The sequence below is a fragment of the Megascapheus bottae genome, chromosome 6 (assembly GCF_031878675.1).
Source record: "Megascapheus bottae isolate mThoBot1 chromosome 6, mThoBot2.hap1, whole genome shotgun sequence".
Classification (NCBI taxonomy): Eukaryota; Metazoa; Chordata; class Mammalia; order Rodentia; family Geomyidae; genus Megascapheus; species Megascapheus bottae.
The window spans coordinates 1,197,173-1,225,000 of NC_143514.1; the positions used below are offsets into that span (position 1 = coordinate 1,197,173).

The window sequence follows — 27,828 nt, forward strand, 5'->3', positions numbered from 1 at the left end:
CTTGCCTAGCATGCACGAAGACCTGGGTTCAATTCCTTGGTACCACATACATAGAAAAAAGCTGGAAATGGTGCTGAGGCTCAAGGGGTAGAGCTTCTAGCCTTGAGAAAGTCCAAGGGTAGTGCTCAGGCCCTGAGCTCAAGCCCAGGACTGGCAAAAAAACAACAAAAACAAAAACCCTGGCCTGGCCGGAGTTGTCTTCAAGTGTCAAAGTACTAACTAAGCAAACCTGAAGCCCCTGAATTCAAAAGCAGGTGCTGGGAAAAAAGAAAAATTGCTGGGGCAGAGATCTGAGGATTGTGGTTTGAAGCCAGCCTGGACAGGAAAGTCTGTGAGGTTCTCTTACCTCCAATAAACTTGGACAAACTCAGAAGTGATGTTGTGGCCCAAGTGGTAGAGCACTAGTCATGAACACAAAGAAACTCAGAGACAGCACCCAGTCCCTGAGTTCAAGCCCTAGGACAGGCAAAAAACAAACAAAAGCAAAAACCTTATGGTATCTGCTCCTGGCCTCAAGGGCTCATGTTTAATCTTGCAATGCAGACAAAATCATTTGCATTCAAGAATTCCAAGGTAAGCTTAGTGAACCCCACAAAAATCAGAATACTCTGGTGCTAGAGTGGACCCCTTGACTTCCTCTTACAGCACCTGGGTCAGGGAATGGACCCTGGGCTGGGGCAACCCCACCATGATCATGCTGCACGCAGCCCACAAAGCCACCTTGCTGCCTGGCTCCATGGCCTTCAGCTTTGCTCAGAACCACTTCCCTTTCTCAGTTCCAACTTCTGTCACCACTGCAGTGCAGCCTTCACTTGCAGCGCACTGCTTTCCATCAGACTCTACTGGAACCACACAATGAAGGGGAGCATCCAGGAGCCCTATGCTGGTGCTGTCAAGGCTTGCCACCAGAACAGGGTGTCTTGGGGTCTGTCCCACCAAAACTGTGAAAAGTTGCTGAGTGCTTGAACAGCTGAGCATAGGGAAGGAATTCCAGGGAACTCATTTCCTGGCCCAGGGCAAGTAGTGCTTCAAGATTCTCTTCCTATAGGAAAGTAAGATTCTCACTGTAAACCTGGCTAAAAGTAGTAATAGTCATGGCTTGAGTGATCTGTGCCTTGACATTTCTTCCACCAGATTAACCCATCTGTTACCTTTGGATTTAAGTCTTGGGGTGTGGACAAAACACATGCAAGCTGAGTGCTGGTGGCTTTATACCTACCACAATCCTAGCTTCTCAGGAGGCTGGATTTGGGGATCCAAGTTCAAAGCTAGCCCAGGCATTCAGAAAGACCATGAGATCTCCAATTAGCCACTAGAAAACCAGAAGTGGAGTTGTGGCTCAAAGTAGTAGAGCTTTAGCCTTGAGCACAAAAGCTCAGGGATGGTGCCCAGACCCTGAGTTCAAGCCCACAACTAACACCCTCCCCCACCCTGGGAGGAATAAACAGATGTAAATGCAATTAACAGGAATTCCAGCAGGCCTATTGCCAAAATCCTGGAGGAGCAAAAGCTCTACTGTTGGCAGGACAGTCTGCACCCTCATCAGAACTGCCCAGGAAGCTCCCCCTCTAGCCTTTTCTCCAAATCCGGATTGGCAGTATAGATATAGCAAAATCCCACTTCTCAGTACCAATTTTCTAGTGTAGTCTTGGAGACAATCAAGATCAACCATTACACTTGACAATGAACAACGCTCAGGACTTCTTTATTAGAACCATAAATGAAAGTTGCCAGGGTTTTGTACATTCTGGAAGCCATAAAATTAAGAACCTTGACTACAACAGTCTAAGTCATTAAAAATTATATGACACAGAATTATTCTAGTCACTTATTTCAAAAACCTACATTCTTACCATTATAAAAATGCTACCAGATTGAAAATCTTTATTTCACTAAGAAATACAATCACTCCAAGGGCACACATATATTACGGTCTGTAGACAGTCCTGTCAATGGCATCCCCATCAGTGCCCTGAGAGCCTCCGCCTTCCACCGCTACAGGTCAGAGAAAGAGCAGGGCCTGACAATTTGTGAAAACCGAACTGTTTTTCCTTTCTACCCACCAGGTTAGCCTTTTCACAGTCTGAGTGTGTGTGTGTGTGTGTGTGTGTGTGTGTGTGTGTGTTGGTGCTGGGGTTTGAACTCGGGGCCTTACACTTGCTAGGCAGGAACTCTACCACCTGGGCTACACCCCAGCCCCTTTAGAAGTCTTGCCGAATGTTTTCTTTGTTTGCCTCTCCATGCTGCTGCTTAATTTGATAGATTTCATTTTCCAGTTGCACAATAGTCCGCTCAATCTCATAATTCTTACTGACCAGAGATACCCAACTAGAAAGGGAAAAACATTTTAGAAAGAAAAAGGAAAAATTACTCAAAGTAAATTTTCTCCCAGATTTTAAATGTATATACAGTTTTACTCAAGAGCCACAGCACTGTTCCCTTTCCCCTTAGAAAAGGAAAGAGGCATGGTGGTAGACCAGGGCGAAGGCCACACAGCTTGCTACTTTCTTGGGCTTGAACTCAGGGCCTGAGCACTGTCCTTGGGCTTTCTCAAGGATAGCACTCTACCACTTGAGATACAGCACAACTTCTGGCTTTTTCTTTTTTTTTTTTTTTGCCAGTCCTGGGCTTGGGCTCAGGGCCTGAGCACTGTCCTTGGGCTTTCTCAAGGCTAGAGCTCTACCACTTGAGCCTCAGCACCACTTCTGGCTTTTTTCTATGTATGTGGTACCGAGGAATCGAACCCAGGTCTTCATGCATGCTAGGCAAGCACTTTAACCACTAGGCCAAACTCCCGGCCACTTCTGGCTTTTTCTATGCATGAGGTACCGTGAATGCTAAGCAAGCACTCTACCATTAGGTCAAACTCCTGGCATCAAGAATAACTTTTTTTTTTTTTTTTGGGGGGGGGGGTCCGGTTGTGGGACTTGAACTCAGGGCCTGGGGATTGTCCCTGAGCTCTTCAGCTCAAGGCTACCACTTTGAGCCACACTGCCATTTCTACTTTTTATGGACTTCTGTGGCTGGGCTGAGTTTGAACTGCAATCCTCAGATCTCAGTCTCCTGAGTAGCTAGGATTACACATATGAGCCACCAGTGAATAATTTCTTTAATTAAAAAAAGTTTTGAAATTAGCAGTGATGGCTATACAATACTGTGAAGGTATAAGAAACAAAACAACAACAACAAAAAAAACAAAATCAAAACACCCACAGGTTTTTATGCTTTTAGTTTTATGTAAATTATATCTCAATGAAATAAACAGCCCCCAAGATATATTTTTTTAAAAAATAGGACAGGACATAGCTTAGTGATATGGGGCCTGCAGAGCATGTTCAAGGCCTAGGGTTCAAGTCCAAGCACTCACCAAAATAAAAAGAACAGAATAGAGGAAGATTCTACTGACAGCCAGAAATACTGGACATTTCTTTTTTTTTTTTTTTTTGCCAGTCCTGGGCTTGAGCTCAGGGCCTGAGCACTATCCTTGGACTTTCTCAAGGCTAGAACTCTACCACCTGAGCCTCAGCACCACTTCCAGCTTTTTCTATATATGTGGTACCAAGGAATCGAACCCGGGTCTTCATGCTTGCTAGGCAAGCACTTTAACCACTAGGCCAAGTTCCTGGCCCCATACATTTCTTTTTGTTGGTAATGGGGCTTGAACTCTGGGCCTGGGTGCTGTCCCTGAGCTCTTGAGCCCAAGGCTACTGCCCTTACCTCTTGAGCCACAATACCACTTCGGGTTTTCTAGTGGATAATTGGAGATAACAGTCTCACAGACTTTAGTGCTAGGGCTGGCTTTGAACCTTGATCCTCAGATCTCTGCCTTCTGAGTAGTTAGGATTACAAGTGTGAGCCACCACACCCAGCTTGGATTTTTTTTTTTTTTTTTAAATAGTGCTCTAAGAGCTAGGCCACTTAGCAGTGGCTGCATTTTTATAACTTCTGGCTGCTTTCTAAACTCATACTTCAGAAAAGAACAGATTCCATTCCACTGGAATTCTGCTTGCATCTTACTGAGCCACATCTTGGCCCATGCTGAGAACCAGTGTGGTGGAGTTAGACACTCACGTGGACTCCATCTCTCTTAGCTTGGATCCAGCTGTAAGCTGCATATTCTTTCGCTGCCAGTTTAAATCTTGAATATGTTTCCTGCAAAGAATTATTTACACAACCCTACTGCATTTGAAAAAGACCAAAATCAATGGAAAAATAAGCAATACAAGACAGTATCTTTAGTCTCTTTAGAAGAATAGATATATACACAGTTATAGACTAATAGAGGAATTTATTTCTCAATTACAAATTTTGTAAAGCATGCTCATTGTGATAAGTAAAACACCCCAGATATGCATAGACCATAAAGCAACACCCCCACCTCCTACCCCTGCTTCCTGGAACTGCTGCTGTATGTTTGGGAATGTTGTGGTTAAATACAGCCATGATGTTCAAATCTAACTGCCAAGAGAAGTGTCCAGAGGGTGAAGAGTTACCACGAGTATGGCAGGCAGAGGCAGCCTCAGCATGGTTAGCGAAGGTTATCAGTGTACAGCCCGCACCTGGCTACTCGTGTCTTTATAATAAGAGACTGGGGCAAGGCCTCTGGCCATGGGGTTCCTGGCACTGCTAGGGAACACGCCTGATCTTACAGCTCTAGAACTAGGCCAAAATAGGCCTTTTCTTTAAAACTCACCCAGTTTATGGTATGTTACTAGCAAAAGAAAATGAAAGCTAGTCCTTCCAGATTCCCTTCCTACCCGTGCACGTGTACAGAGGTCTTACAGAAGCAGGATATAAGGGGCCAGGAGTTTGGCTTAGTGGTAGTATGCTTGCCTAGCATGCATGAAGACCTGGGTTTGATTCCTCGGTACCACATACACAGAAAAAAAGCTGGGAGTGGTGCTGTGGCTTAAGCGGTAGAACTTTAGCCTTGAGAAAAGTCCAAGGATAGTGCTCAGGCCCTGAGTTCAAGCATCATGAATCTGGACAATTGCTAGGTGTGTTTTTTCTTCCATTGTGGGGCTTGAACTCTTGGCCTGGGCTCTGTCCCTGACCTCTTCAGATGAAGGCTAGTACTCCATCACTTGAGCAACAGCGCCACTTCTGGCTCTTTCTGTATGTGTGGTACCAAGGAATCAATACCCAGGGCTTTGTGCATGCTAGGTGAGCACTACCCCTAGGCCATGTTCCTGGCCCCACTGCACTGTTTTTTCATGTGTGAGTCTCAATACTATAGTCCAAACTGGCCTCAAACTCATGATTCACTTGCCCCATCTTTTGGAATGCTGGAATTACAGGTGTGTACCACCTTTCCCAGAGTCTGCTCCTTTTATAGTCAAGGAGCATCTTTCAGAGTTTACTCTCATGTGATCACAGCATTACGGGTTATTTTCCCCCACTCTACATTTATTAAAAAAATAGAAAAATAACTTACCTTAACTTCTGGAGCTCTTTCTGTGCATGTTCAATCATATGAACCAGATTTCTAAGGAGAGGAAAAGAGGAAAGCAAACTATGATAAATTGCGATTTAAAGACCACCAGGAGCTAGGGGCTAGCGCCTGAGATCCTAGCTACTCAGGAGGCTGAGGGCTAACGATCTTGGCTGAAGGCCAGCCTTGGTCAGGAAAGTCTCTGAAGCTTTGATCTCTAACTAATCTGAAAAATCTGGAAGTGAATGGCCTCGAGTTTGGCCTAGTGGTAGAGTGTTTGTCTAGCATGCATGAAGACCCAGGTTCGATTCCTCGGTACCACATACATAGAAAAAGCTGGATGTGTGCTGTGGGTCAAGTGGTAGAACACTAGCCTTGAGCAAAGCCCAAGGACAGTGCTCAGGCATTGAGTTCAAGCCCCAGGATTGGCAGAAAAAAAAATTATATATGTGGAAGAAGGTGTGGCTCAAATGGCAGAAAAAACTTAAGCACAGGGTTAAGAGTCCTCAGAACAAGGCCCAGGACCACTGCACATTCATGCGCATGAGCTTACGCCCTTCCTGCCTTTCAGGTCAAGTACAAGAGAGTCTTACACTTTCCTGCCTGGATTGGCTTTAAACCACAATCATCACAGCTCAGACTTCTGGTAGCCAGTAGAATAGGCATGAACCACAGGTACAGGGCCTGTTTCCCTTTCTCACTGTTCCTTCTCTAAACTATAGAAGTTAATAGACATCAACCAACAAAGTAAAACTGTACTCATACTGTACCAGAAACTGGTTCTTGGCATAGCTGTCGCTTTAATTAGCTAAAGGTTAATGCTCTACCATTTGAGCTACTTCCAGCTTTTCTATGTACGTGGTACCGAGGAATCAAACTTAGGTCTTTGTGTATGCTAGGCAAACACTCTAACACTAGGGCAAACTCCTAGCCCCTGTACTTGGGCTTTCTCAAGGCCAGAGCTCCACCACTCGAGTCCATTTTTTCTAAGTACGTGATACCGAGGAATCGAACCCAGGGTCTTTGTGCATGCTTGGCAAGCACTATAACACTAGGCCAAACTCCTGGCTTGGTTTTTCGCTTTTCCTTTTCCCTTTTCTTTCCCTTTCCCTCCCTCCCTCCCTCCCTCCCTCCCTCCCTCCCTCCCTCCCTCCCTCCCTCCCTCTCTCTCTCTCTCTCTCTCTCTCTCTCTCTCTCTCTCTTTCTTTGTGGGTCATGGGGCTTGAACTAGGTCTGAGCACTGTCCCTGAGCTCTTCAGCTCAAGGCTACTGCCCTACCCTTGAGCCAAGTCCCACTTCCCATTTTCTAGAGGTTAACTGGCAATAGGAGTCTCAGGGCCTTTTGTGCCCGGGCTGGCTTTGAACCTTGATCTTCAGATCTCAGTCTCCTGAGCAGCTAAGAGTACAGGCGCGAGCCACTGCGCCCGGCTGGTTTTTCACTTTTTCAAACAGATTTCTTGGCTCTTCTGTCTCCTATTATTTCTTAATCACTCAGACCCCATTTCTTCTTCTTTTTGCTTATAATACATTCACAACATGATTTGCTTGTCCAATTCATTCTACAAAATTCTGTGTTTTTGCCCACAAGTGCTATACAAGCCCATGCATGCCATAAAAATTTTAAACAAAAGTCTGATAACCTGAGAAAGATACCCATCATTCTGTTGCGTCATTTTATAGTGATTTTCAAGAATAATTTAACAAAGAGTTTTACAATCATGAGTTTCAATGTTTTGTTTCCCTTGTATGATTACGATAGTCAGCATATCTTAGGGGTCAAAGAAGCCACAGAGCTAATCTAACTACTGAACTTTGCAAGTTAGCAAAATCCATTAAAAAAAAAAAAAAAGCCAGGCAAGGTGGCTCACGTCTGTAATCCTACCTACTCAGTAGGCTGAGATCTGAGGATCAAGGTTCAAAGCCAGCCAGGGCACAAAAGGACCTGAGACTCTTATCTCCAATTAATCCCTAGAAAATGGGAAGTGGGGCTTGGCTCAAGGGTAGGGTGGGTAGCCTTGAGCTGAAGAGCTCAGGGACAGCACCCAGGCTAAGTTCAAGTCCCATGACCCACAAAATAAATAAATTAATGCACCTAGGCTAAAAAAAAAATAAATTGTGCCAGTCATTGGATTTGAACTAAGGGCCTGGGCACTGTCCTGGAGCTTCTTTTCTGCTCCTGAGCCACAGCTTTACTTCTAGCTTTTTTGGTGGTTTTATTGGACTGGCTTCAGACTGGCATCCTCAGATCTTAGTCTCTTGAGCAGTTAGGATGACAAGGGTGAGCCACCAGTACTTAGCTGGCCTCAACTCTGTTGTGTCAACCTTCTGAGTGAACAGCCCAGCAAAATCCATTGTAGAGCTATTTCCCTGCTTACACCTGTGATCCTCAGATTTGAAGTCCGCTCTAACCCCATTTCCTTATTTGCAGTCACTCACAAACCTGTGAGTGCCCACCTCCAGCTGTGGCTCAACAAAGAGGTGTTTTATCCATTTTTCCCCTTCTGACCTTTGCTAAATATACAGTAAATATAGGAGCTAGGAAAAGCCCTCCAGAGCTCTTGAACTTTAAGTGGTGTTCAAAGTAGTAGCCTACTGGGGTACAGTTCCAGAAAACAATCCTGAGTCAAATCTCCCCACCTCACTTTTTATTGTAGTTGTTATCTGCCTCCTACATTTAAAAATATAAAAGTTGAAAAATTCAATGTGGGCTGGGAATTTGGCCTAACAGTAGAATGCTTGCCTAGCATGCACGAAGACCTGGGTTCAATTCCTTGGTACCACATACACAGAAAAAGCAGGTAGTGGTGCTGTGGCTCAAGTAATAGGGCTCTAGCCTTGAGAAAGCCCAAGGACAGTGCTCAGGTCCTGAGTTCAAGTTCCAGGACTGGTTAAAAAAACAAAACAAAAAAAATCAATGTCTGCAGTTCCATTGAATAAAAGAGCAGCATGAATTACAATAACAAAAAGCTGGATGCATAGGGAGCCAAAATAGGCTTCTTACTCATTGTATACTTTCCAGGCATTGCAGCCATGCTGCGACATGAGCTCTAGGTTCTCGATGCGGACAGCCTGGTGTTCCAACTGTGCCATGGAATTGCTGACACACTCCTGCCATGCGGTCACGTCATTCTTCTGACCCGAGGAAGGGGCTGGAAGCTCATACCTGCCATCAGATAAAACAAAACAAAACAACAACAAAAAACCCCAAACACAGTAAGAACACATAACCTCCTCTCAGCAAAGGAGTGAGGAGATACAGACCTTTCAATAAAGAGAAACTTGTTTATACTAAAAATCTATTAACAAGTAAAACTTAACTTCACTATGTATTATAACAAAAACTGTCCACTTTTAGATACACAGTTAAGTAAGCTGTCTGATATTTACAAAAGGACAATCTCACTAGCTATTCAGTGATGTCCCCAGAAACATACTTCAATCATGTCCCCAGTGCTACAACTTGTTGCAGTGGTTTCCACTGCACCTACCATGTGAGCCAGGCCAAATAAAGTGAGTCTCTTATCATGTTAAGAAAAAGTGGTGTGGGGGAGGCCCTGGAGTTTGGCCTAGTGGTAGAGTGCTTGCCTAGCATGTACAAAAACCTGGGTTTGATTTCTCAGTACCACATACAAAAAAGCCGCAAGTGGTGCTATGGCTCAAGTGGTAGAGCTTTAGCTGGGAGAAAGTCCAAGGACAGTCAGTGCTCAGGCCTTGAGTTCAAGCCCTGGGACTGGCAAAGAGAAAAAAAAAAAATGCCTGTAACCCTAGCAACTCAGGAGGCAAAGATCTGAGGAACAGCATTTGAAGCTATGAAACTGTGAAGGTTTTTCACAGAAAAACCTGTGAAATACTTATCTTCAATTAGCAAAAAGCCAGAAGTGGGAGGTGTGCCTCAAATTCAACAGCAGCTTTGAGTGAAAAGGCCAAGTGAGAGCATGAGGCCTCAAGTTCAAGCCCCAACCACTAGCACCTCCCTCCTGTCAAAGAACAGAAATGAAGCCATAGCGCAAGTGGCAGAGGGCTAATTGGTAAGCAGGCCCATCAAGTGCTAGGCCTTGAGATGAAACCTTGGTGTGCGTGCGTGCGTGTGTGTACGTGCATGCGTGTGTGTAAGGAGTTAGAGAAATCCAGTGCCAGGAGGTCAAGTTTGTAATTCTTTCTGCTTAGGAGGTTGATCCAGGAAAAAGTCTGTGAGTGGGCTGGGCACAGTGGTGTACTTATTGTCCCAACTATACAGGAGGCTGAGCCTGGGGTATTGTTGTTCCTGGCTGGCCTCCCAGATGGAGTCTGTTCAGTTCCATCTCAATGGAAGAAGCATGGTGACACACACTGCTATCCTACCCACGGCAGGAAGAATAAAATAGGAGGATTTTAATACAGGTGTAGGCCCACACACTTGAGACGTCTTAAGATAACCAGTGCAGAATGGGCTGGAAGAAAGACAAGACAGTATTTGTGCCCAGCAGTGGCTCACGCCTATAATCCTAGCTACTCAGGAGGCTGAGATCTGAGGATCAAGGTATAAAGCCAGCCTGGGCACAAAAGAACCTGAGACTCATCGCCAATTAACCCCTAGAAAACAATCCGTAACCGGTGAGCTGAAGAGCTCAGGGACAAGCCCAGGCGCAGGGCTAGGGCGGTATCCTTGAGCTGAAGAGCTCAGGGATAGCACCCAGGCAGAGTTCAAGACCCATGACCCACAAATAAAAAAAAAAAAGAAGAGGCCGGGAGTTTGGCCTAGTGGTTAAAGTGCCTGCCTAGCATGCATGAAGACCCGGGTTCAATTCCTCGGTACCACATACATAGAAAAAAGCCAGAAGTGGTGCTCAGGCTCAAGTGGTAGAGCTCTAGCCTTGAGAAAGTCCAAGGATAGTGCTCAGGCCCTGAGCTCAAGACCAGGACTGGCAAAAAAAACAACAACAGCAACAACAACAACAAAAAAAACAGGATCATTACTGCCACTCCCTTTCCCCACCATTACTACCACCATTCCAATAAAAATACTATATTATATAAAAAAAAAAAAGAAGACAGTATTTGCCTAACAAGTGTGACACTCTGAGTTCAAATCCCAATAGTCTCCTCCCCACCCCAGCAAAAAAAAAAAGTTGTTGAAAAATCCTCCAGCAGATTAAAGTAAAAAGCAGGATACAGAGCTACAGAGCTACAAGGTATGATACAAAATTCTTATTACTGCATGGTACTGATCAAACTGGGAAGGACCAACATGGTCACGTGCACTCAGATCCATGCTGCTCTGTCTCCACAGCACCACCAAGCACAACCTTCACCAATCTCAGCTCAGAGTCAGAGTGTGATAACCTGGAGTTTAATTCTCTTACCGTTTCATACTGAGCAACTCAATCGGTTGTCGAGCAGAGAGTCTCTCAAATTCATTTCTCATTATGTCGGTCTGATAACATCAAAGAAAGAATTTTTGTCAAAATCATACTGACAGGGAAGAGTCTGGCCTAGTGGTAGAGTGCTCGCCTAGCATGCACGAAGACATGGGTTCGATTCCTCGGTACCACATACATAGAAAAAGCCAGCAGTGGTGCTGTGGTTCAAGTGGTAGAGCTCTAGCCTTTAGAAATCCCAAGGACAATGTTCAGGCCCTGAATCCAAGCCCCAGGACTGACTGGCTGGCACGCGCACACACACACACACACACACACACACACACACACACACACACACACACACACCATACAAATCATACTGACAAACTAAAATTAATAACTACCAAACAACCAATTCACTCCATTACATTAATTTCCCTTCCCCCAGTGCCTTCTTTCCTGGGCTTGAATGCAAGGCCTTGTTCAAGGCTAAGAACATGCTCTACTGCTAAGCTACATGCTTGTATATGCACACATGTATAATTTCATTATGTTTGCTTAAAAAATTGTTAGTTTATGTTAGTTATACAGAGTTTCAGTTTTTGTTTTTTGTCAGTTGAGGGGCTTGAACTCTAGTCTCGTGCACTATCTCTAGGCTCTTTAGCTCAAGGTTAGCCTCTACCACTTAAGCCACAGCACCACTTCCACAAGGAGTTTCATTGTTAACCCCCGCCCATGTTCAAGCTACATTCCAAACAATTGCATCCCTCTAACAAAGATACATATATCTTTATGCATGTATACAAGTGCTTTTGCATTATAAAATTTGAGTCCCCAAAATTTGAGGAATGACCTACTTCTCCTCAAATGCATGGGTCTCTGGCCAGAGCAACTCTTTCATGAAATCCAAAACCACCAAGGAAAGAGAATCAATCTACCCTCCTCCTGCCATCCACAAGAGTGGAGAGCCTGTCTGTCTTCCATAATTGGATACTTTTCATTAGACCTCATCTCAACAGAGCTCAAGTTGCGCATGGTGGTACATGTCGTCATTCTAGCTATGGAGTAAAGCACATTCTTCCTTATCTAGGCCACACCAGGCAAAAGTCAGGACACTATTATATCTCAAAAATAATCAGAAAAAAGGCTGGACATGAGCTCAGAAGGCAGAGAGAAAATGTGAAGTCCTGAGTTCAAAACCCCAGTTCCAAAAAATAAGTGCAGTGATAGGAGTGATTGAACAAAAACTCCACAGTCAGACAGAACAGTGGTGGTAAACCTAGTGATGGGGGGGTGGGGGTGGGAGGCCATGACCAGGAGATCTGTCATCCTCAGTGATACAGGAAGCACAGTAGGATGACTGAAGTACACACAAGCCATCAGAGGCATAAAGTGAGACCCTTTCTAGAAAATAACCATGCAGGGCCAGGAGTTTGGCCTAGTGGTTAAAGTGCTTGCCTAGCATACGCGAAGACCCGGGTTCGATTCCTTGGTACCACATACATACAAAAAAGCTGGAAGTGGTGCTGAGGCTCAAGTGGTAGAGTTCTAGCCTTGAGAAAGTCCAAGGACAGTGCTCAGGCCCTGAGCTCAAGCCCAGGACTGGCAAAAAAAAAAAAAAAAACCATGCAGAAAGAGAGGTGGAGGTGGAGCTCAAGTGACAGAGCACCCATTTACCAAGTGTGAAGCACTGAGCTCAATCCCTAGTACTGGGGGGAGGAGAGGAAGAGGGGGAAGCTGGGTATCCAGTGGCTCAAACTAGCTACTCAGGAGGCTGAGGTCTGAAGACAGGTTCACAGCCAGCCCAGGTAAACAAGCCAAAAGACTCTCATCTTCGATTAATCAGAAAATGCTGAAGTGGCTCAAGTGGTAGATCACTAGCTTTGAACATAAAAAAAGCCAAAAGCCAGTTCAGAGTGAGGTCAGAGTTCAAGCTCCAGTAATAATAAAATAAACAAAAATAAAACAGCACCAAAAATAAACAAAAAGACACATACTATATTGAAGTGATAAAACATTAGTGATAGTATTATCAGATTGGACCCCAGGCATTAAACAACAAGTCTACAGTCTTAATAACACAGATTTTTTTCCTATGTAAATGGCTATATATAATGGGTGGGGGGACCCTAAACGTGGATGGACTGGAATGTTTTACTGAATTCAAAAATTTCGAAATTCTATTTTAGACTTTATTTAGCTGAGTAGATGCTCAGTAGTACCTTGAGTCCACTCCTAGGTTAATTGTTTAAAAAGGCCTATCCTTAGAAAATTTCTATCCAGGTATTCATTTTCCAATATTAGGAAACTACCTGAGCTTCGGCGCAGAGGTGGCCTGCCCTCCAGTGGTTCTGAAGAGACAGGCTAAAATAAAAGCCTTTGAGGGCTAAGGTGACTCCTTTGAGAATTTACACGGACTCTGATGCCCCCCAGACATGTACACACCACCTTTGCGTGTTTGTGGATCCCAAATGTTCCTCCGAGTCTCAGAACCTAACAGCCCCAGAGTGGGCTACGGTTCCCCAGCTGCTTTCTGTCCAACAAGGGATGCTGGCATTTCCGACTTCCGTCCAAGGCTCCTATCCCAGGTCAGCCCCTAGTCTCTGCAGACCACCAGCCACTTCTCAATCTGCATCAGATCCCCGGGCAGTCCCTCACCTCGAAGGCGGAATAGTCAGGGGCAGCGAGGTAGCTCAGGTAATTCTTGGTGGGCCGGTACCGGCGCGTCTCCTCCTCCACCAGCGCCGCGGCCTGGGGACAAACGAGGCGCGCGTGAGGGGCCGGGCCGAGGAGGCCACGCGAGAAGCCCCTGCAGCCGCGAGCGCCGCCCGCCGCCCCGCACTCACCGCCTCCCGTACGCCGGGCGCTTCGTAGCCTTGGTCGAAGTAGGGCAGAGCATCCACCACCACCTCCCCGGCTACTAGCCCCGTGCCCGCCATCACGGAGACAGACAGAACGCTGTCTTTCTTGCAGGCACGTCTAACTGTGCCGGCGCAGAACACTGACGTAAGCACGCCACCCACGTGACGGCCTGGCGCACGCGCAGTTGCTGGTTCGGAAGGCGCGCCCGCTCAGCGGCTGTGGGTTGCACACTGGTTTGCTTGGGGCGGACGTGACGTCACACCGAGGGTCACGCCCAGCGTCACCACGTCCCGTCCCGGGCTTCGGACCCGGGAGGGACCCGTACCGCAGGGTTAGCCGGACAGGGCCGCACCGCTTCCGCCGTGCCCTGCTGCAGCCGCTCTCTGCAGGCCCAGCAAGTTCTCGCCTGCGCTCATCTCAGGAGCCGTAGCGGAGAGAACCGCGCCGGTCCCGGAGCGAGGCCGGGCCCGCCCGTCCGCACCCTTCCCGCTGTGCTTGAGCCGTGGAGGTGTAAGGGTGTAGCGGACATCCCGGGTTCCTCGCGCCAGCTCCACACGTGAGGGGACCGTCACCTCCCCTCCCCTCTCTCCCTTAAGACACTTTCACCAGCTTCTTCCTTCCGGTCCCATGTCTGCACGCCCGCCAATTCTACCAGACTTTTGCCATGGTATCCACTGGTGTATATATTGTTTTAAGCTCATGACTCCCCTGTGGCTCTCTTCCCCACAGCCTTCAAACCCCAATGGCTCCAAAGCTTTCAGTGAGATTCCTAATGGCATCTTGCATTTCGATGCCATTAACCATCCAGCACCCTTTCGTTTCCCTGTATCTCCGAAGAGTTCCGTAGTTACAATCACGTTCTATGGGTGTGGACACACCCATGATCTATATGTCCTTTAAAGTATAGACTCCTCAAAGTGGGAGAAAACTTGAAGCGTTTGGCTTTTGGTGCTGGGCTTTTCCCTCCAGGTGTGATCTTAGCTCTTCCCACTTTTTCTGCAGTTGAAAGCCCTGCCACTTGGCTCTTAGGGAGTAGATAAAACCCAGTTATGCTGGCGCAGTTATATATGGCCCAGGGGCTCAAGCCACTAGCGACTCAGGAGGCTGAGATCTGAGGATCTCGGTTCCAAGCCAGTCTGGGAACTAAAAAGTCAGTGAAACTCCAATTAACCACCAGAAAACAGAAAGTGGCAATGTGGCTCAAGTGGTAGCGAGCTAGCCTTGAGTTCCCACAACCGACAAAAAAAAAATTCCAGTAATAGCGTTCATAGCCTCCCCTCCACTTTACACTGCTAAGTGGCCTGCGAATCAACCTCTATGTGGCTAAGCAAGTCAAGACGAAAAGGCCAGGAAATGCTGGTTAACCAAGTGGACTCAGGTGATCTTTGTCTTTCTCATTAGGTAAATGTGATAGGTTTAAACAAAGTAAAAGGTCTTCCTTTTTTTCTGGTCCTGGGCCTTGAACTCAGAGCCTAGGCTCTGTCTCTAAGCCTCTCTGCACTCAAGGCTAGCACTCTACCACCTGAGCCACAGTGCCACTTCCGGCATTTTCTGTTTATGTGGTACTAAGGAATCAAACCCAGAGCCTCATGCCTGCTAGGCAAGCACTGTACCAAAGTCACATTTTCAGTCCCTTAAAACATTTTACTTAAAATTCTCCAGGACATCTCTGGGATTTATTTTTAAATGTTTTTATTCTTTAAGAGATCTGTAAACTTTTTATATAAATCTTGAGTAATTTTTTTTTACAAATGTTCAGAATTCACAATATTTTACAAAAGTATAACAGAACAAGGTTAAGGAGAGGCAGTAGCTTCAGATAAAACTCACATCCCAGAAGCAGAGTCTGCTGGCAGAAGAGCAGGTCCCACCTCATTAAACCCTCCTATATCCCCATTTTAGATGCACTTAATTACTGACTTTCCCTAGGGTTGGAGTGTAAGAAAGAGACCAAATGGGGAAGAGGCTGGTAGTAACCCCACTGGGGTAAACTGCTTAATTAACATTTTAAAAGACATAGGCTCAGTTCAATCCATGGGAACTAGATTGGCCAGCCACAGTCTTAAATGGGTTCTGCTTCAGACTCAGTCTGTACAAGTCAATTCATTGTTCTATAGTACAGTTTACAAGGCTTTGGATGTTTGAGTAAATTTTTTTTTTTTTTTTTTTTGCCACCTGGGCTTGAGCTCAGGGCCTGAGCACTGTCCTTGGACTTTCTCAAGGCTAGAGCTCTACCACTTGAGCTTCAGCACCACTTCTGGCTTTTTTCTATGTATGTGGTACCGAGGAATCGAACCCAGGTCTTCATGCATGCTAGGCAAGCACTTTAACCACCAGGCCAAACTCCCGGCCCTGAGTAAATATTTTCTATGCAAGTTAAAACCAAAGGCTAAAGCTGAATTTCATGACTAACATTTGCTATAACATTTATCAAAGAAAACTACACCATTACTGAGAAATTTCTCTTGCCAATGAGTACTACTACTTTAGCTATTAGAGAGCTGGGAGGGTGAGTGGCATATGCTCAGGGCATATTCATATTCAGTCAATGTGCAGCAAAAGTTCCAACAATTTTCACTAGATGATGATGTGCAAGAGGCCAGCATTCTGTTTCCAGTACAGAAAGGAAAATAGGAAAGGCCTCAGGTAGGCACCAAACCCCTTATCCTCAGAGCTCCAAGGTGGCCAGCGCACTTAATAATACTTAATGGAAAACATTTAAATGGCTGGAATCCAATAGAAGTGAAATTCCCATCGTAGGACTGAACAACTTTCTTCAGTTTTATATGAATTGTATAACTGGCCAGATTATTTAGTCACTGAATTCCAGTTTCTTCTTTTGGTAAAGTGGAGACATTAATGTGAAGTTGATGTAAGGCTTGAAGTAAGATAACATAGACACAAGTACCGGATAGTAGCAACACATACACACATTACACACACAAAAACACACCAAATGTACGCCCTAGAAAGGACATTTTCATATTATCTGTAATTCTGCCAAGTATAGTATGACAACCTATGAAGGATGAGTTACTCAAGTACCATACACATTGTGGAGGAGTAGTCACAAGGTCTGTTTATTTTGAGTGTATGTATGCTGGTACTAGGACTTGAAATCATGGCTTACACTCTCACTTGGTTTTTTGCTCAACTGGTACTCAGCCAGAAGAATGGCTTAGTGGTAGAGTGCTTGCCTAGTATGCACCAAGCCCTGGGTTCAGTTCCTCTGTACCACATACACAGGAAAAGCCGGAAGTAGTGCTGTGGCTTAAGTGGCAGAGTGCTAGCCTTGAGCAAAAAGTGCCTCAGAACTGGCAAAAAAAAAAGAAAAGAAAGGACTGGTACTCTACCGCTTAGGCCACATTCCACTTCCAAGATGTCTACTTTTATAAGCTATTGGCTAACAGCACTAAGAAGTAAGGCTTCCCAAACAGGACATTATACAAAACAAAACAAAGACACATATGGTAAGCGTATCCGAGTCTGTAAGTCCAAATGGCCCATGGGCTTAGAGCTGCCATGTTTCAGTGATGAGGGCCATGTGTGTAAGGATTAATCATCTTTGAATGGTTTTGTAAATGCAGCACCAAGTCTTTTCCTCATAGAAGAAGACAACTGTCTTCACATACATAAGCACAGACTACATAGATGGGCCCAAGAATAAAAAAGGCCATTGTGAAGGGAAATTGGAGGCAGAGGAAGGAAGCATCAGTTCCACACTACTTCCAACAAGTCTCCAAAGACTTCATGGCAGCAGCAGGGGAGTCTCTGAGAGCCTGACCTGCTCCTTGACCTCTTAACATTGCAGGACTTTCTGGCAAGCTTCAAGACATCCTGACTCCAGGAAAAAGTGTCCTTGGAAACTTTCAGTTCTATTTAGGATGGAGGCAAAGGTTTCATTTCTTCTGTAGAAATTTCATTTTGCTTCCTGAAAGAAGAAAAGAATAAGCTCTCGATTCCCCCCCATACACTTATTGTAATGATTTCAGGCACAAGATCAACAGTGTAGTTATTCAGAACAGCCTAGGAATTAATCCACCGTCTCAAGTGAGAGTTTACATCTAAACCAAAGGCCTGGTGCTAAAGGCTTGATCTGTATCCAGGGCACTATTGGGAAGTGGGACTTCAGGAAATGAGATCTGGGGGACAAACAAGGGTAACAGGGAAGGTGGGTACCAACAAAGTACATTATGTACATTCAGTATATACCTAATACCCAGTCTTTTGTACAATTAATGTATTCTAATAAAAAAGAATGGAAAATAAATCACAGGGCATATGCCCCAGAGGTTTCCCAGAGCTCAGGGGAAATATTTTTAATCTCCCCAGACATTATCATCTGCAGCCACAGCTGAAAACCAAGGGTTTACTCTAACACCATGATATAAAGATGAAATAATAATGCAAGCTATAATTTGCCCATGGTCTCTCAGCTAATTAAGGAGAGGACCCAATTAGGAGCACACATGTTAAAGACCACCATGTGCACACAGAGTAGAAGCCCATCATTGTGTTATGACAGCCATACTCTGCTCCCTACTATCATGCTAGACAATTTAACCACACAAGAAAACAGTCATCAAAAAACAAACAAACCCATGTTTCTCCATGAAGTATAAAACTAAAAGAGCCTTCCAGGAGTATCTTCTTTGTCTTCAGAGTCTCTGTAACCCACATGCTTGTTTGTGTGCCCATCCTCGGCCTTGAACTCAAGGTCTAGGTGCTGTGCCGGAGCTGCTTTTGCTCAAAGCTAGCACTACCAACTTGAGCCACAGCACTGCATCTGGCTATTTTATCGGCAATACGAGTCTCACGAACTTTCCTGCTTCCAACCTCGATCCTCAGATCTTAGCCTCTTAAGTAGCTAGGATTATAGGCTTGAGGCACTGGCTCCTGGCATAACCCAGTTTATATAACAGGAAAATAGCAACTCACCAAGACTCCGTAAAATTCTATTCACCCCACTGGGTTCAGACTCTGGAATTGTTTGCAAATACTGCAGAGCTCGGACTTCAAATAAGCCTATGAAGAAATCTTATGTTGGTTAAACTGTCCAACATTTAGTCATGTGACTGGAAATTAAATGAATTCTAGGGATATTTTTGTTTTTCCATGACCTAGAGCACTTGATAGGCAAGTACTGAACCACTGAGCTACATCCCCAGTCTAAAATCCTATTCTTTTTTTTTTTTTGGTGTTGATTCTGGAGCTTGAACTCAAGGACTGGTCACTGTGCCCTTAGCTTTTCTGCTCAAGGTTGGTACTCTCTACTACTTGAGCCACAGGCTCCACTTCTGGTTTTCTTTTTTTTTTTTTGCCAGTTCTGGGGCTTGAACTCAGGGTCTGAGCACTGTCCTTGGGCTTTCTCAAGGCTAGAGCTCTACCACTTGAGCACCATTTCCAGCTTTTCTATGTATGTGGTACCAAGGAATTGAACCTGGGTCTTTGTATATGGTAGGCAAGCACTCTACCACTAGGCCAAACTCCCAGCGCCACTTCTGGCTTTTTGCTGGAGGCAAGAGCCTCCAGATCTCAGCCTCCTGAGACACTAGGAATACAGGTACGAGCCACCAGTACCCAGTCTGGTGTATTACTTCCATGGCTAAAACAGTATCAAACTAATTTCAAGCCTTTGTAACTTTACAAGGTGCTTTATATGGTTTTATTAATTATTTATTTTTGTTGGTCATGGGGCTTGAACTCTGGGCCTGGAGTGCTGTCTCTGAGTGCTTCAGCTCAAGGCTACCCCCTATCCCTAAGCCATAGCTTCATTTCCCATTTTCTAGTAATTAATTGGAGATGTAAGTCTCACATTCTTTAGTACCCAGGCTGGCTTTGAACTTCAATCCTCCAATCTCAGTCTCCTGAGTAACTAGGATTACAGGCACAAGCCACCATGCCTGGTAATATTTATTTATTTACTTACTTATTTCTTCTTTCTTTTTTTGGTGGGTCATGAGGCTTAAACTGTCCCTGATTTTTTCAAGCTAGGATTACAGTCATGAGCCACTACACCCTGTTCGTTCGTTCGTTCGTTCCTTCCTTCCTTCCTTTCTTCTTTTCTTCCTTTTTTTAACCAGTCCTGAGGCTCAGGGCCCAAGCATTCTCCTTGGACTTTCTCAAGGCTAGAGCCACAGCACCACTTCTGGCATTTTCTATGTATGTGGCACCAAGGAATTGAACCCTGGTCTTTGTGCATGCTAGGCAAGCACTCTACAACTAGGCCAAATTATCTTCAAACCTCTCAGGAAGGAATGAGAAAAAGAAAACTCGCAGATGGACACTGACCTTTGACACCGCTTTTCCGAAGCTCTCGGTCCTGGATGAAACCTGCAAACATCTGAGTCTCCATGAAGAGGTCTAGGAAGTGGCGGACGCTTCGGGATGTGTGGGACTTTCGGAATGGTTCCCTTAGGAACACACGCTCCCCACGCTCAGTGACTGTCATGTTCAAAGAGTAGTGTCCCACAAGCTCCACAAAAAATCTGACAAATGCCTCTGACACCAGAGAACTGAGGGTCACATCTGCTTGACAGAGAGAGGGTGACAAGAAAGGAAGGGGAAGAGGGACATGTAAGGTCTCCGTATGACAACCGTCACAGGTCAGAGGGCTGAGGAAAGGCAGGAAGCACAATCATTGCCTCTGCATGGTTTAGGGCCTTCAGAGCCTTCAGCTTTATGTGCTGACTTCATTTCCTCCTCTCCCTGACTGGCGTTAACACCTGTGATTTAACTGTAGCTTGTGCTTTCAAGGCTACAAGGGAGAAGCAGGCTCATACCTTGTGAAAAATTCTGCTCCTGAACCAAGATTTCATTTCGTTCTTCCAAAACCTGCAGCAAGGCAGCTTGAAGTTTAGGTGGCAGAATTTCACCCTCATCGGATACCTAGAGAGAAGAAAACTGAGATTCTCAATGGGTTTTTATTTTTTATTTTTCCAGTCCTAAGACTTGAACTCAAGGCCTGGGCATTGTCCTTAGACACTTTTTGCTCAAGGATAGTGCTCTATCATCTGAGCCACAGCACCACTTCCAGCTTTTCTTTCTTTCTTTCATTTTTCTTCTCTTGTTCTTTTTCTTTTTTGTGGTTCATGCGGCTTGAACTCTGGGCCGGGGCACTGTCTCTAAGCTCTTCAGCTCAAGGCTACTGCCCTATCCCTTGAGCCACAGTACACTTCCCATTTTCTGGTGGTTAATTGGAGATAAGAATCTCACATTCTTTAGTGCCTGGGCTGGCTTGGAACCCTGATCCTCAGATCTCAGCCTCCAAAGTAGGTACGATTACAGGTGTGAGCCACCACGCCTGGCCCCTGAATGGGTTTTAAATGGAAAATGGAAATGGTTGCTGCATCCCCCAAAATCCTACAGATGATTTTTCAGACACTTGGCTGCATAATCACACTGAACTTTTCTTCTCTACATGGAGTAGAATCCATGTGTTTCTGATGGATATGTATTTGTGTGTACACACAGTACCACAAACACATATATCTATTTTTGTGGTTCCAAGGTTTGAACTCAGAGCCTCACATTTGCTTGCTCATATGGTATTCTATCACTTGTGTCACATAGCCATTCCTGCTTTTTGGCTTGTTCTTATGGAAATGGAATCTCACCAGATTTTTTTTCTGCCTGGGCCGGCTCTGAACCACGATCCTCTGGATCTCAGTCTGATGAGTTGATAGTAGTGCAGGTTTGAGCTACCAGTGCCCAGCTATACTATACATGTATGTACATAGACATAGACACATAGACACACACACACGGTTTCCTTTTTTTTTTTTTTTCTGGTCATGGGGCTTGAACTCTGGTCCTGGACACTGTTCCTGAGCAGCCTCTTTTGTTCAAGGCTACCACTCTACCACTTGAGCCATAGTGCCACTTAGAGCTTTGCATGTTTTGCTTTCTCCAGTATTGAGGAATTGAACTCAAGGCTTCATGCATGCTAGGCAAGCACTCTCCCTCTAAGTCACATTCCCAGCTCTCATACTGAAAAAAAAAATTGTTGTGTAGCTGTTCCTGAGCTTTTTTTGCTCAAAGCTAGTGAGTGTTCTGCAACTTTGACCTATAAATCCACTTCTGGTTTTCTAGTGTCTAGTTGGAGATAAGAGTCTCGTGGGCTTTCCTGCTTGGGCTGGCTTTGAACCCCAGTCCTCAGATCTCACCCTCCTCAGTAGCTAGGATGACAGGTGTGAGCCATCAGCACCCAGCATCAATTCATGCTTCTTAACTATTATAAGAGGCTTATCTGTCAGCCCATCTGAGTTGAAGGCATGGTTAGTTCTTTTGACAGTGACATGTACTGTTTCCTCCTTCCTCCTTTGGGACAGGGAGCACAGCCACATTTTCAGGTCAGTACTGGACTATAATTCACATATGGGTTGGAACCCAAGTCTTTCCTGAGTCATCTTCTCTAAATACTTTCACCTATTTTCTGTCCAATTATCTAGAGAGATCGCCATCCCCAAACATTCTGTAATCATCTCCTTTGTCACTTACCTCCTGTAAGAACTTGTCTGCACAGAGATCAACTATCAGCACCTGTGGAAGAAAAGAAGCCAGGCTGGTCCAACAAGAGACAGTCACAGACAAGGACACGGGACAGTGGCTTGGGCGTTTTCCTTCTTTCACGCAATGGGAACAATTTCTTTTTTTTTTTTTTTAATTTCAATTTCAAACAATGTAAAGTCAACTTTATATCTCATTTAAAAGTTGACCCATCAACACAAATAAATTGAAAATATGTGATACACACCTAGAGATTAAGAGACTAGCTGATGATTGCAGCAGAGCAAGAGAGGAAGAGTCCATAAGTGGTCTTGGCCTTGGCACGTACCCATTTAAAAACTGACCCCTACTTCACATTCTATAATCCTCCCATGAAGAAAGAACTAGGTGGAGCCGGATGTGGTGGTGGCTCACGCCTGCAATCCTAGCTACTCAGGAGGCTGAGATCTGAGGATCAAGGTTCAAAGCCAGCCTGAGCACAAAAGGATCTGAGACTCTTGTCTTTAATTAACCTCTAGAAAATGGGAAGTGGGGTTTGGCTCAAGGGTAGGGTGGTAGCCTTGAGCTGAAGAGCTCAGAGACAGCACTCATGCCCAGTGTTCAAGCTCCATGACCCCCACACACACACAAAAACAACAACAAAAAAAGAGGGCCAGGGTGTGGCCTAATGGTAGAGTGCTTGCTTAGCATGCATGAAGACCCAGGTTTCGATTCCTTGGTATCACATATATAGAAACAGTTGGAAGTGGTGCTGTGGCACAAGTGGTAGAGTGCTGGCCTTGAGAAAGCCCAAGGACAGTGCTTAGTCCCTGAGTTCAAGCCCCATGACTGGCAAAAAAAAAAAGCTCAAAAATACCATAAAGAAATACATTGGCAATTTTAACCACATTAAAATGAAGAATAACTGTGCAACTTTGTTTTCCCCTAGTACTAGGGATTAAACTCAGGGCCTGGGCTCTGTCCCTGAGCTTCTTTTGCTCACGTCTAGCTCTCTACCACTTGAGCCACAACACTACTTCTAGCTTTTTTTATTTTTTTTTTTGTAATTTATTGAAGATAAAGAGTCTCACGGGAGCTGGGAGTATAGCCTAGAGATAGAGCACTTGACTAGCATGCCCTGGGTTTGATTCCTTAATACCTCATACACAGAAAATGCTGGAAGTGGTGCTGTGGCTCAAGTGGTAAAGCTCTAGCCTTGAGAAAGCCTAAGGACAGTGCCTACGACCTGAGTTCAAGCCCCAGGACTTAAAAAAAAGTCTCATGTAATTTCCAGCCCAGGCTGGTTCTGAACTGCAATCCTCAGATCTCTGCCTCCTGATTAGCTAGGATTACAGGTGTGAGCCACTGGTGAGCAATGTTATTTTCAGTAGTGAATAATGGGCTCATTCCTGTGTTGTTCTAAAAATAATAGATTTTCTTTCACTCCTTTTTGGGTGTGTCAATCCTGGGGCTTGAACTCAGGCTGGCATTCTACCACTTGAACCACAGCTTCATTTCCAGCTTTCTGCTGGTTAACTGGAGATAAGAGTCACAAGGACATTCTTGCCCAGGCTGGCTTCCAACCCTGATCTTCTGATCTCAGCCTCCTGAGTAGCTAGGATTACAGGTATGAGCCATCAGCAGCCTGTAAAGTTTTCTTTTTTAAGTCAAACTCAGGTTAACTGGAGATAAGAGTCTCAGGTCCTTTTGTGCCCCAGCTTGCTCTGAACCTCCATCCTCAGCCTCCTGAGTAGCTAGGATTACAGGCGTGAGCCATTCATTGCACCCAGCCATAAACATTATTTAATCCAGATGCCCTTTTTTGCTTCCAGGTTATTTTTCAAACAGGATCTCACATTTTTACCCAGGGCGAGTCTTGGTCCTTCATCATCTTATTTATGTCTCTCAGAGCCTTAGGTCACAGATGTGTCTCACCATTGAATGGCTTATTGATTGAGATGGAGTCTCATTCACTTTCTACCTCTACTGGCCTCAAACTAGGATTCTCCCAAATTGAGATGGCTCATGTCAATAATCCCAGCTTCTCAAGTTGCATTACTCAGCAACAATTCTACCAAACGTTCTCTTCAGTGGCTGTTCTAAGCTTCTCAGAGACACCATTCAGTGCACCTTACCTCTTCGATGGGCAGGTCCTGGAGCTGATGTAAGGAGCAAGACAGAATTCCAATCAGGAAGGGAGTAGGAGAGCACACGATGTCAATCATGGAGGCTGGCAGGACAGGGATGTAGGTGTGCTGCCAGGTGAAGGGGTACAGTGTGGCCACCACAGCATGGCCACATTTTGACAAGGTGCTAGCCAGAGAAAAGGTGAAAGGTATCATATACACAGAGGCCTGTCAGATGGTACCTAAACAGTCCCAGGTTGATGCTGGCCAGTGTTCACACATTAACAATCCCTTGAAAACTCTTTAACTTTTAGCATTTTATTTGAACATTTAACTTGTTTAATTTCAATGCAGTGCTTCTCCATAATTTATCATGCTAAAAACTACTGTCATAGAACAACAGTATTAGGCCATCATTATTATTATTGCTGATTCTGGGGCTTGAACTCTGGGCTTAGGCACTGTCCCTGAGTGCTTTTGTTCAAGGCTATCACTCTACCACTTGAGCCACAGTGCCACTTTTGATTTTTTCTGTGATTAATTGGTGATAAGAGTCTAAAGGACTTTCCTGTTTGGGCTGGCTTTGAACTGTGCTCCTCAAATCTGAGCCTCCGGAGTAGCTAGGATTATAGGCCTGAGCAATTTTTGTTTCCAGTTTTGGGGCTTGAACTCAGGGCCTGGGCACTGTCCTTGAACATTTTTTGCTCAAGGCTAGCACTCTGCCACTTGAGCCATCGCTCCACTTCTGGCTTTTTCTGTGTATGTGCTAACGAGGAACCAAACCCAGGGTTTCATGCATGCTAGGCGAGCACTCTTCCACGAGGCCATGCTTCCAGGAGGAATTTTTGTCTGTTTGAGGAATGGGATCTTGGTGTATCTAAGCAGCTGTACTCCCAGATACACAGAAGTCACAGGCCAGAAGATTATAGTCCAAGGCCAGCTTAGGTAAAAAGCTCAAGATCTGTCTGAAAAATAACTAACACATAGCAAGTGCAGGCCTACATGTCTGAGGGAAGTTTGAAACCTGTACTATCAAAAAGGAAGATGGAGTCTCACTGTATTGCACAGGTTGGCCTTAAATTCTAATGCTCAAGTATTCCTCCTGCCTCAGCTTTCCAAGTAGCTGGAACTACAGATATGAACCACTGCACCTTGTTAGCAAGGAGATTTTTTTTTTTTTTGCTAGTCCTGGGGATTGAACTCAGGGCCTGGGCACTGACCTTGGGCTTTTTCAAGGCTAGCACTCTGCCACTTAAGCAACACCAACATTCTGGCATTTTGGTGGTTAATTGGACTCTTTTGCCCAAGCTGGCTTCAAATTTAAAATCCTCAGATTTTAGCCTTCTGAATTCCTAGATTACAGGTGTGAGTCACAGGCCCCTGGCCTCCCTTATTTCTTACCTTAGGCTGTTGGCAACGAAGATTACCCTCCGCTCCAGAAGGAGAGAGGCACAGACCCGGATGAGATGACACACACTCAGGCTCTTAAAAAGGCATTCAAAATCCACATGTTCCAATCGTGAATCGAGTGGTCGGCAGAGCTCAATAGACTGAAATACATGAATCTAATTCAGGAATGCTAAAGTTGGAAAAGAGTCCCCCATGACACCACCAATGAGCTCACTTAGTCTCTTCCAATAGTTATGTTCAACAATAAAGTCTGCTACTCTGACAAACTGCCTACATCATCCCATGACCCCACGAGCTCAGTTATTCCTGGTGAGATCAAACCTTCTGATAGAGGTTTGGATGACTGTAATTTACCTCATAGAAATGGTCACTGCAGAGGTCTATATATAGTAGGAAGACTTTAGGTCATGGGTTGAAGTTCAGATTAATTGGATGTTTCTTTTGTACTTTATGAGCCTAGAGATGTTAATCACAGCTAATGGAAAGAGAAGTGCCATTTCCCCTGGGAAACTGGAAACTGACAAATGTAGGCTGGACCATGTGTAGAAAGCACCCTAACTCACCCCATCTCCAGCCCCAGGCAGGTAGCTCTTAACTGTGATGGTACGTCCAGGGGCTGGGAAAGGAGCTTCCATGACACTTCGCATGAATGGGTAAACAAGGGCTGGACACTTTTCTCTTCTCTTCTCTACTTCATCCAGGATCTGCTCACATACAATGTGGTGTTTGATTTTGGACACAATAACAGAAGAATCAATAACAGCAGCTGCTAAGCCGGGAACTCCCACAGGAAAGTAACTACAATGGATGCAGACAGAGAAGCTTCTGCAACCCATGATAAAGCATCAAATCATTTGGGGTGTCTGTGTCCCAAGAAAAGCTACTAACCGCTAGGTGTCAGTGGCTCACCCCTGTAATCCTAGCTACTCAGGAGACTGAGATCTGATGATCGAGGTTTGAAGCCAGCTCTGCCCCAAAAGTCCATGAGACTTTTATCTCCAATTAACCACTAAAAAACTGGAAGTGATGCTGTAGCTCAAGAGTTTAGGGACAATGCCCAGGCTCAGAGTTGAAAAAAGAAAGAAAGAAAAAAGCTACTAATTAATGAATTAATCCTGCAATTTAGGATCTAAGAAAGACATGAGCTTCCAGCTATGTTCTCTTCACTGGAATTTAGCAAACTAAATGAGAATTAAGCTGCATCAGTTGGTGGGTTAGAGGTCTAAGCAACGGTCATCAGGTCTGGTTCCTAATAACTAATGGGTAAATTTTCTAAAGCACATTAAAGAGCTATTTAGGAGCTGAGATCTGAGGGCATTGGTTTAAAGCCAGCCTGAGCAGGAATGTCTGTGAATTTTTTTTTCCAGTCCTGGGGCTTGAACTCATGGTGGGGGCACTCTACCACTTGAGCCACAGTACCACTTCTTGCTTTTTCTGTGTATGTATTAATGAGGAATCAAACCCAGGGCTTCATGCATATTAGGCAAGCACTCTACCATTAAGCCATATTCCCAGCCCAACCCATGAGTTCTTATCTCCGGAGAACCACTCTATCCTTGAGCACAAAAGTACCCAGGCCCTGAGTTCAAGCCCCAAGACTATGCCATTCAACACTGCCCATGACATGTTAAAAGACTGGGCCACTTAACACTGCTCGCAACACATTAAAGGCTATGCCACTTAACACTGCCATGGTGTCATTAGCACTAAACAGTGCTCAGAAGAGCATCTTGTTCTTGGCCCATTTCCACTCACCTTTGAAAACAGATTGAAGCAGCCGAGGCGACTGACCATGCAGTACACCTCAGGGAGCCGCTTTCCTTTGCCTTCTGGCTAGAAGAAAACAAATCAAGCACATAAAGTTTACTAATTTAGACCATTAAGACTCTTATGCTGGGAGCTGGTAGCTCATGCTATAATCTTTGCTACTAAGAGGGCTGTGATCTAAGCAACAAGGCTCGAAGCCTATTAGGGAAGAAATATCTGTGAGACTCTTACCTCTAATTAACCAGCAAAAAATTAGAAGTGGAGGTGTGGCTCAGGTGGTAGAGTGATAGTTGGGCGTGAACAAGCCAAGTGAGAACTCAAGGTTCTGACTCTAAGCTCCAGAATAGATAGAAGGAAAGAAGGAAGGGAAAGGAGGGAGGGAGGAGGGCAGGAGAGAGGGAGGGAG

General features: G+C 45.0%; 2 protein-coding genes across 2 annotated transcripts in view; both read right to left on the reverse strand.

Annotated features, from left to right (window-relative positions):
* Positions 1 to 1,689: 1,689 nt before the first annotated feature.
* Positions 1,690 to 13,773, reverse strand: Bcas2 (BCAS2 pre-mRNA processing factor). The gene is made up of 7 exons (XM_090334076.1): positions 13,617 to 13,773; positions 13,429 to 13,521; positions 10,774 to 10,844; positions 8,433 to 8,594; positions 5,435 to 5,485; positions 4,072 to 4,152; positions 1,690 to 2,328 (listed from the first exon to the last, which is right to left on the reverse strand). Exons 1-7 carry the CDS (start codon positions 13,707 to 13,709, stop codon positions 2,202 to 2,204), a joined length of 678 nt encoding a protein of 225 aa, XP_090190202.1. The 5' UTR covers positions 13,710 to 13,773; the 3' UTR covers positions 1,690 to 2,201.
* Positions 13,774 to 15,838: 2,065 nt separating this feature from the next.
* Dennd2c (DENN domain containing 2C) overlaps positions 15,839 to 27,828 on the reverse strand; it is a 63,406-nt gene continuing 51,416 nt past the window's right edge. The window contains exons 13-21 of the mRNA XM_090334077.1: positions 27,411 to 27,488; positions 26,219 to 26,359; positions 25,647 to 25,795; positions 24,255 to 24,432; positions 22,132 to 22,173; positions 20,415 to 20,520; positions 19,924 to 20,160; positions 18,571 to 18,657; positions 15,839 to 17,563 (exon numbers count right to left, since the gene is read on the reverse strand). Of these exons, the coding sequence (XP_090190203.1) occupies positions 17,532 to 17,563; positions 18,571 to 18,657; positions 19,924 to 20,160; positions 20,415 to 20,520; positions 22,132 to 22,173; positions 24,255 to 24,432; positions 25,647 to 25,795; positions 26,219 to 26,359; positions 27,411 to 27,488 (1,050 nt within the window). The 3' untranslated portion in view covers positions 15,839 to 17,531. The remainder of the gene's footprint in view (positions 17,564 to 18,570; positions 18,658 to 19,923; positions 20,161 to 20,414; positions 20,521 to 22,131; positions 22,174 to 24,254; positions 24,433 to 25,646; positions 25,796 to 26,218; positions 26,360 to 27,410; positions 27,489 to 27,828) is intronic.

Bases quoted from the DNA above. Each gene is read 5' to 3' on its own strand.
- Bcas2 (XM_090334076.1), bottom strand. From the start codon at position 13,709: ATGGCGGGCACGGGGCTAGTAGCCGGGGAGGTGGTGGTGGATGCTCTG. The intron at 4,153-5,434 runs GTAAGTTATTTT...AATTCTTTGCAG, and splicing joins AAAGAGCTCCAGAAGTTAAG to GAAACATATTCAAGATTTAA. The intron at 2,329-4,071 runs GTGAGTGTCTAA...TTCCCTTTCTAG, and splicing joins CTAAGAGAGATGGAGTCCAC to TTGGGTATCTCTGGTCAGTA.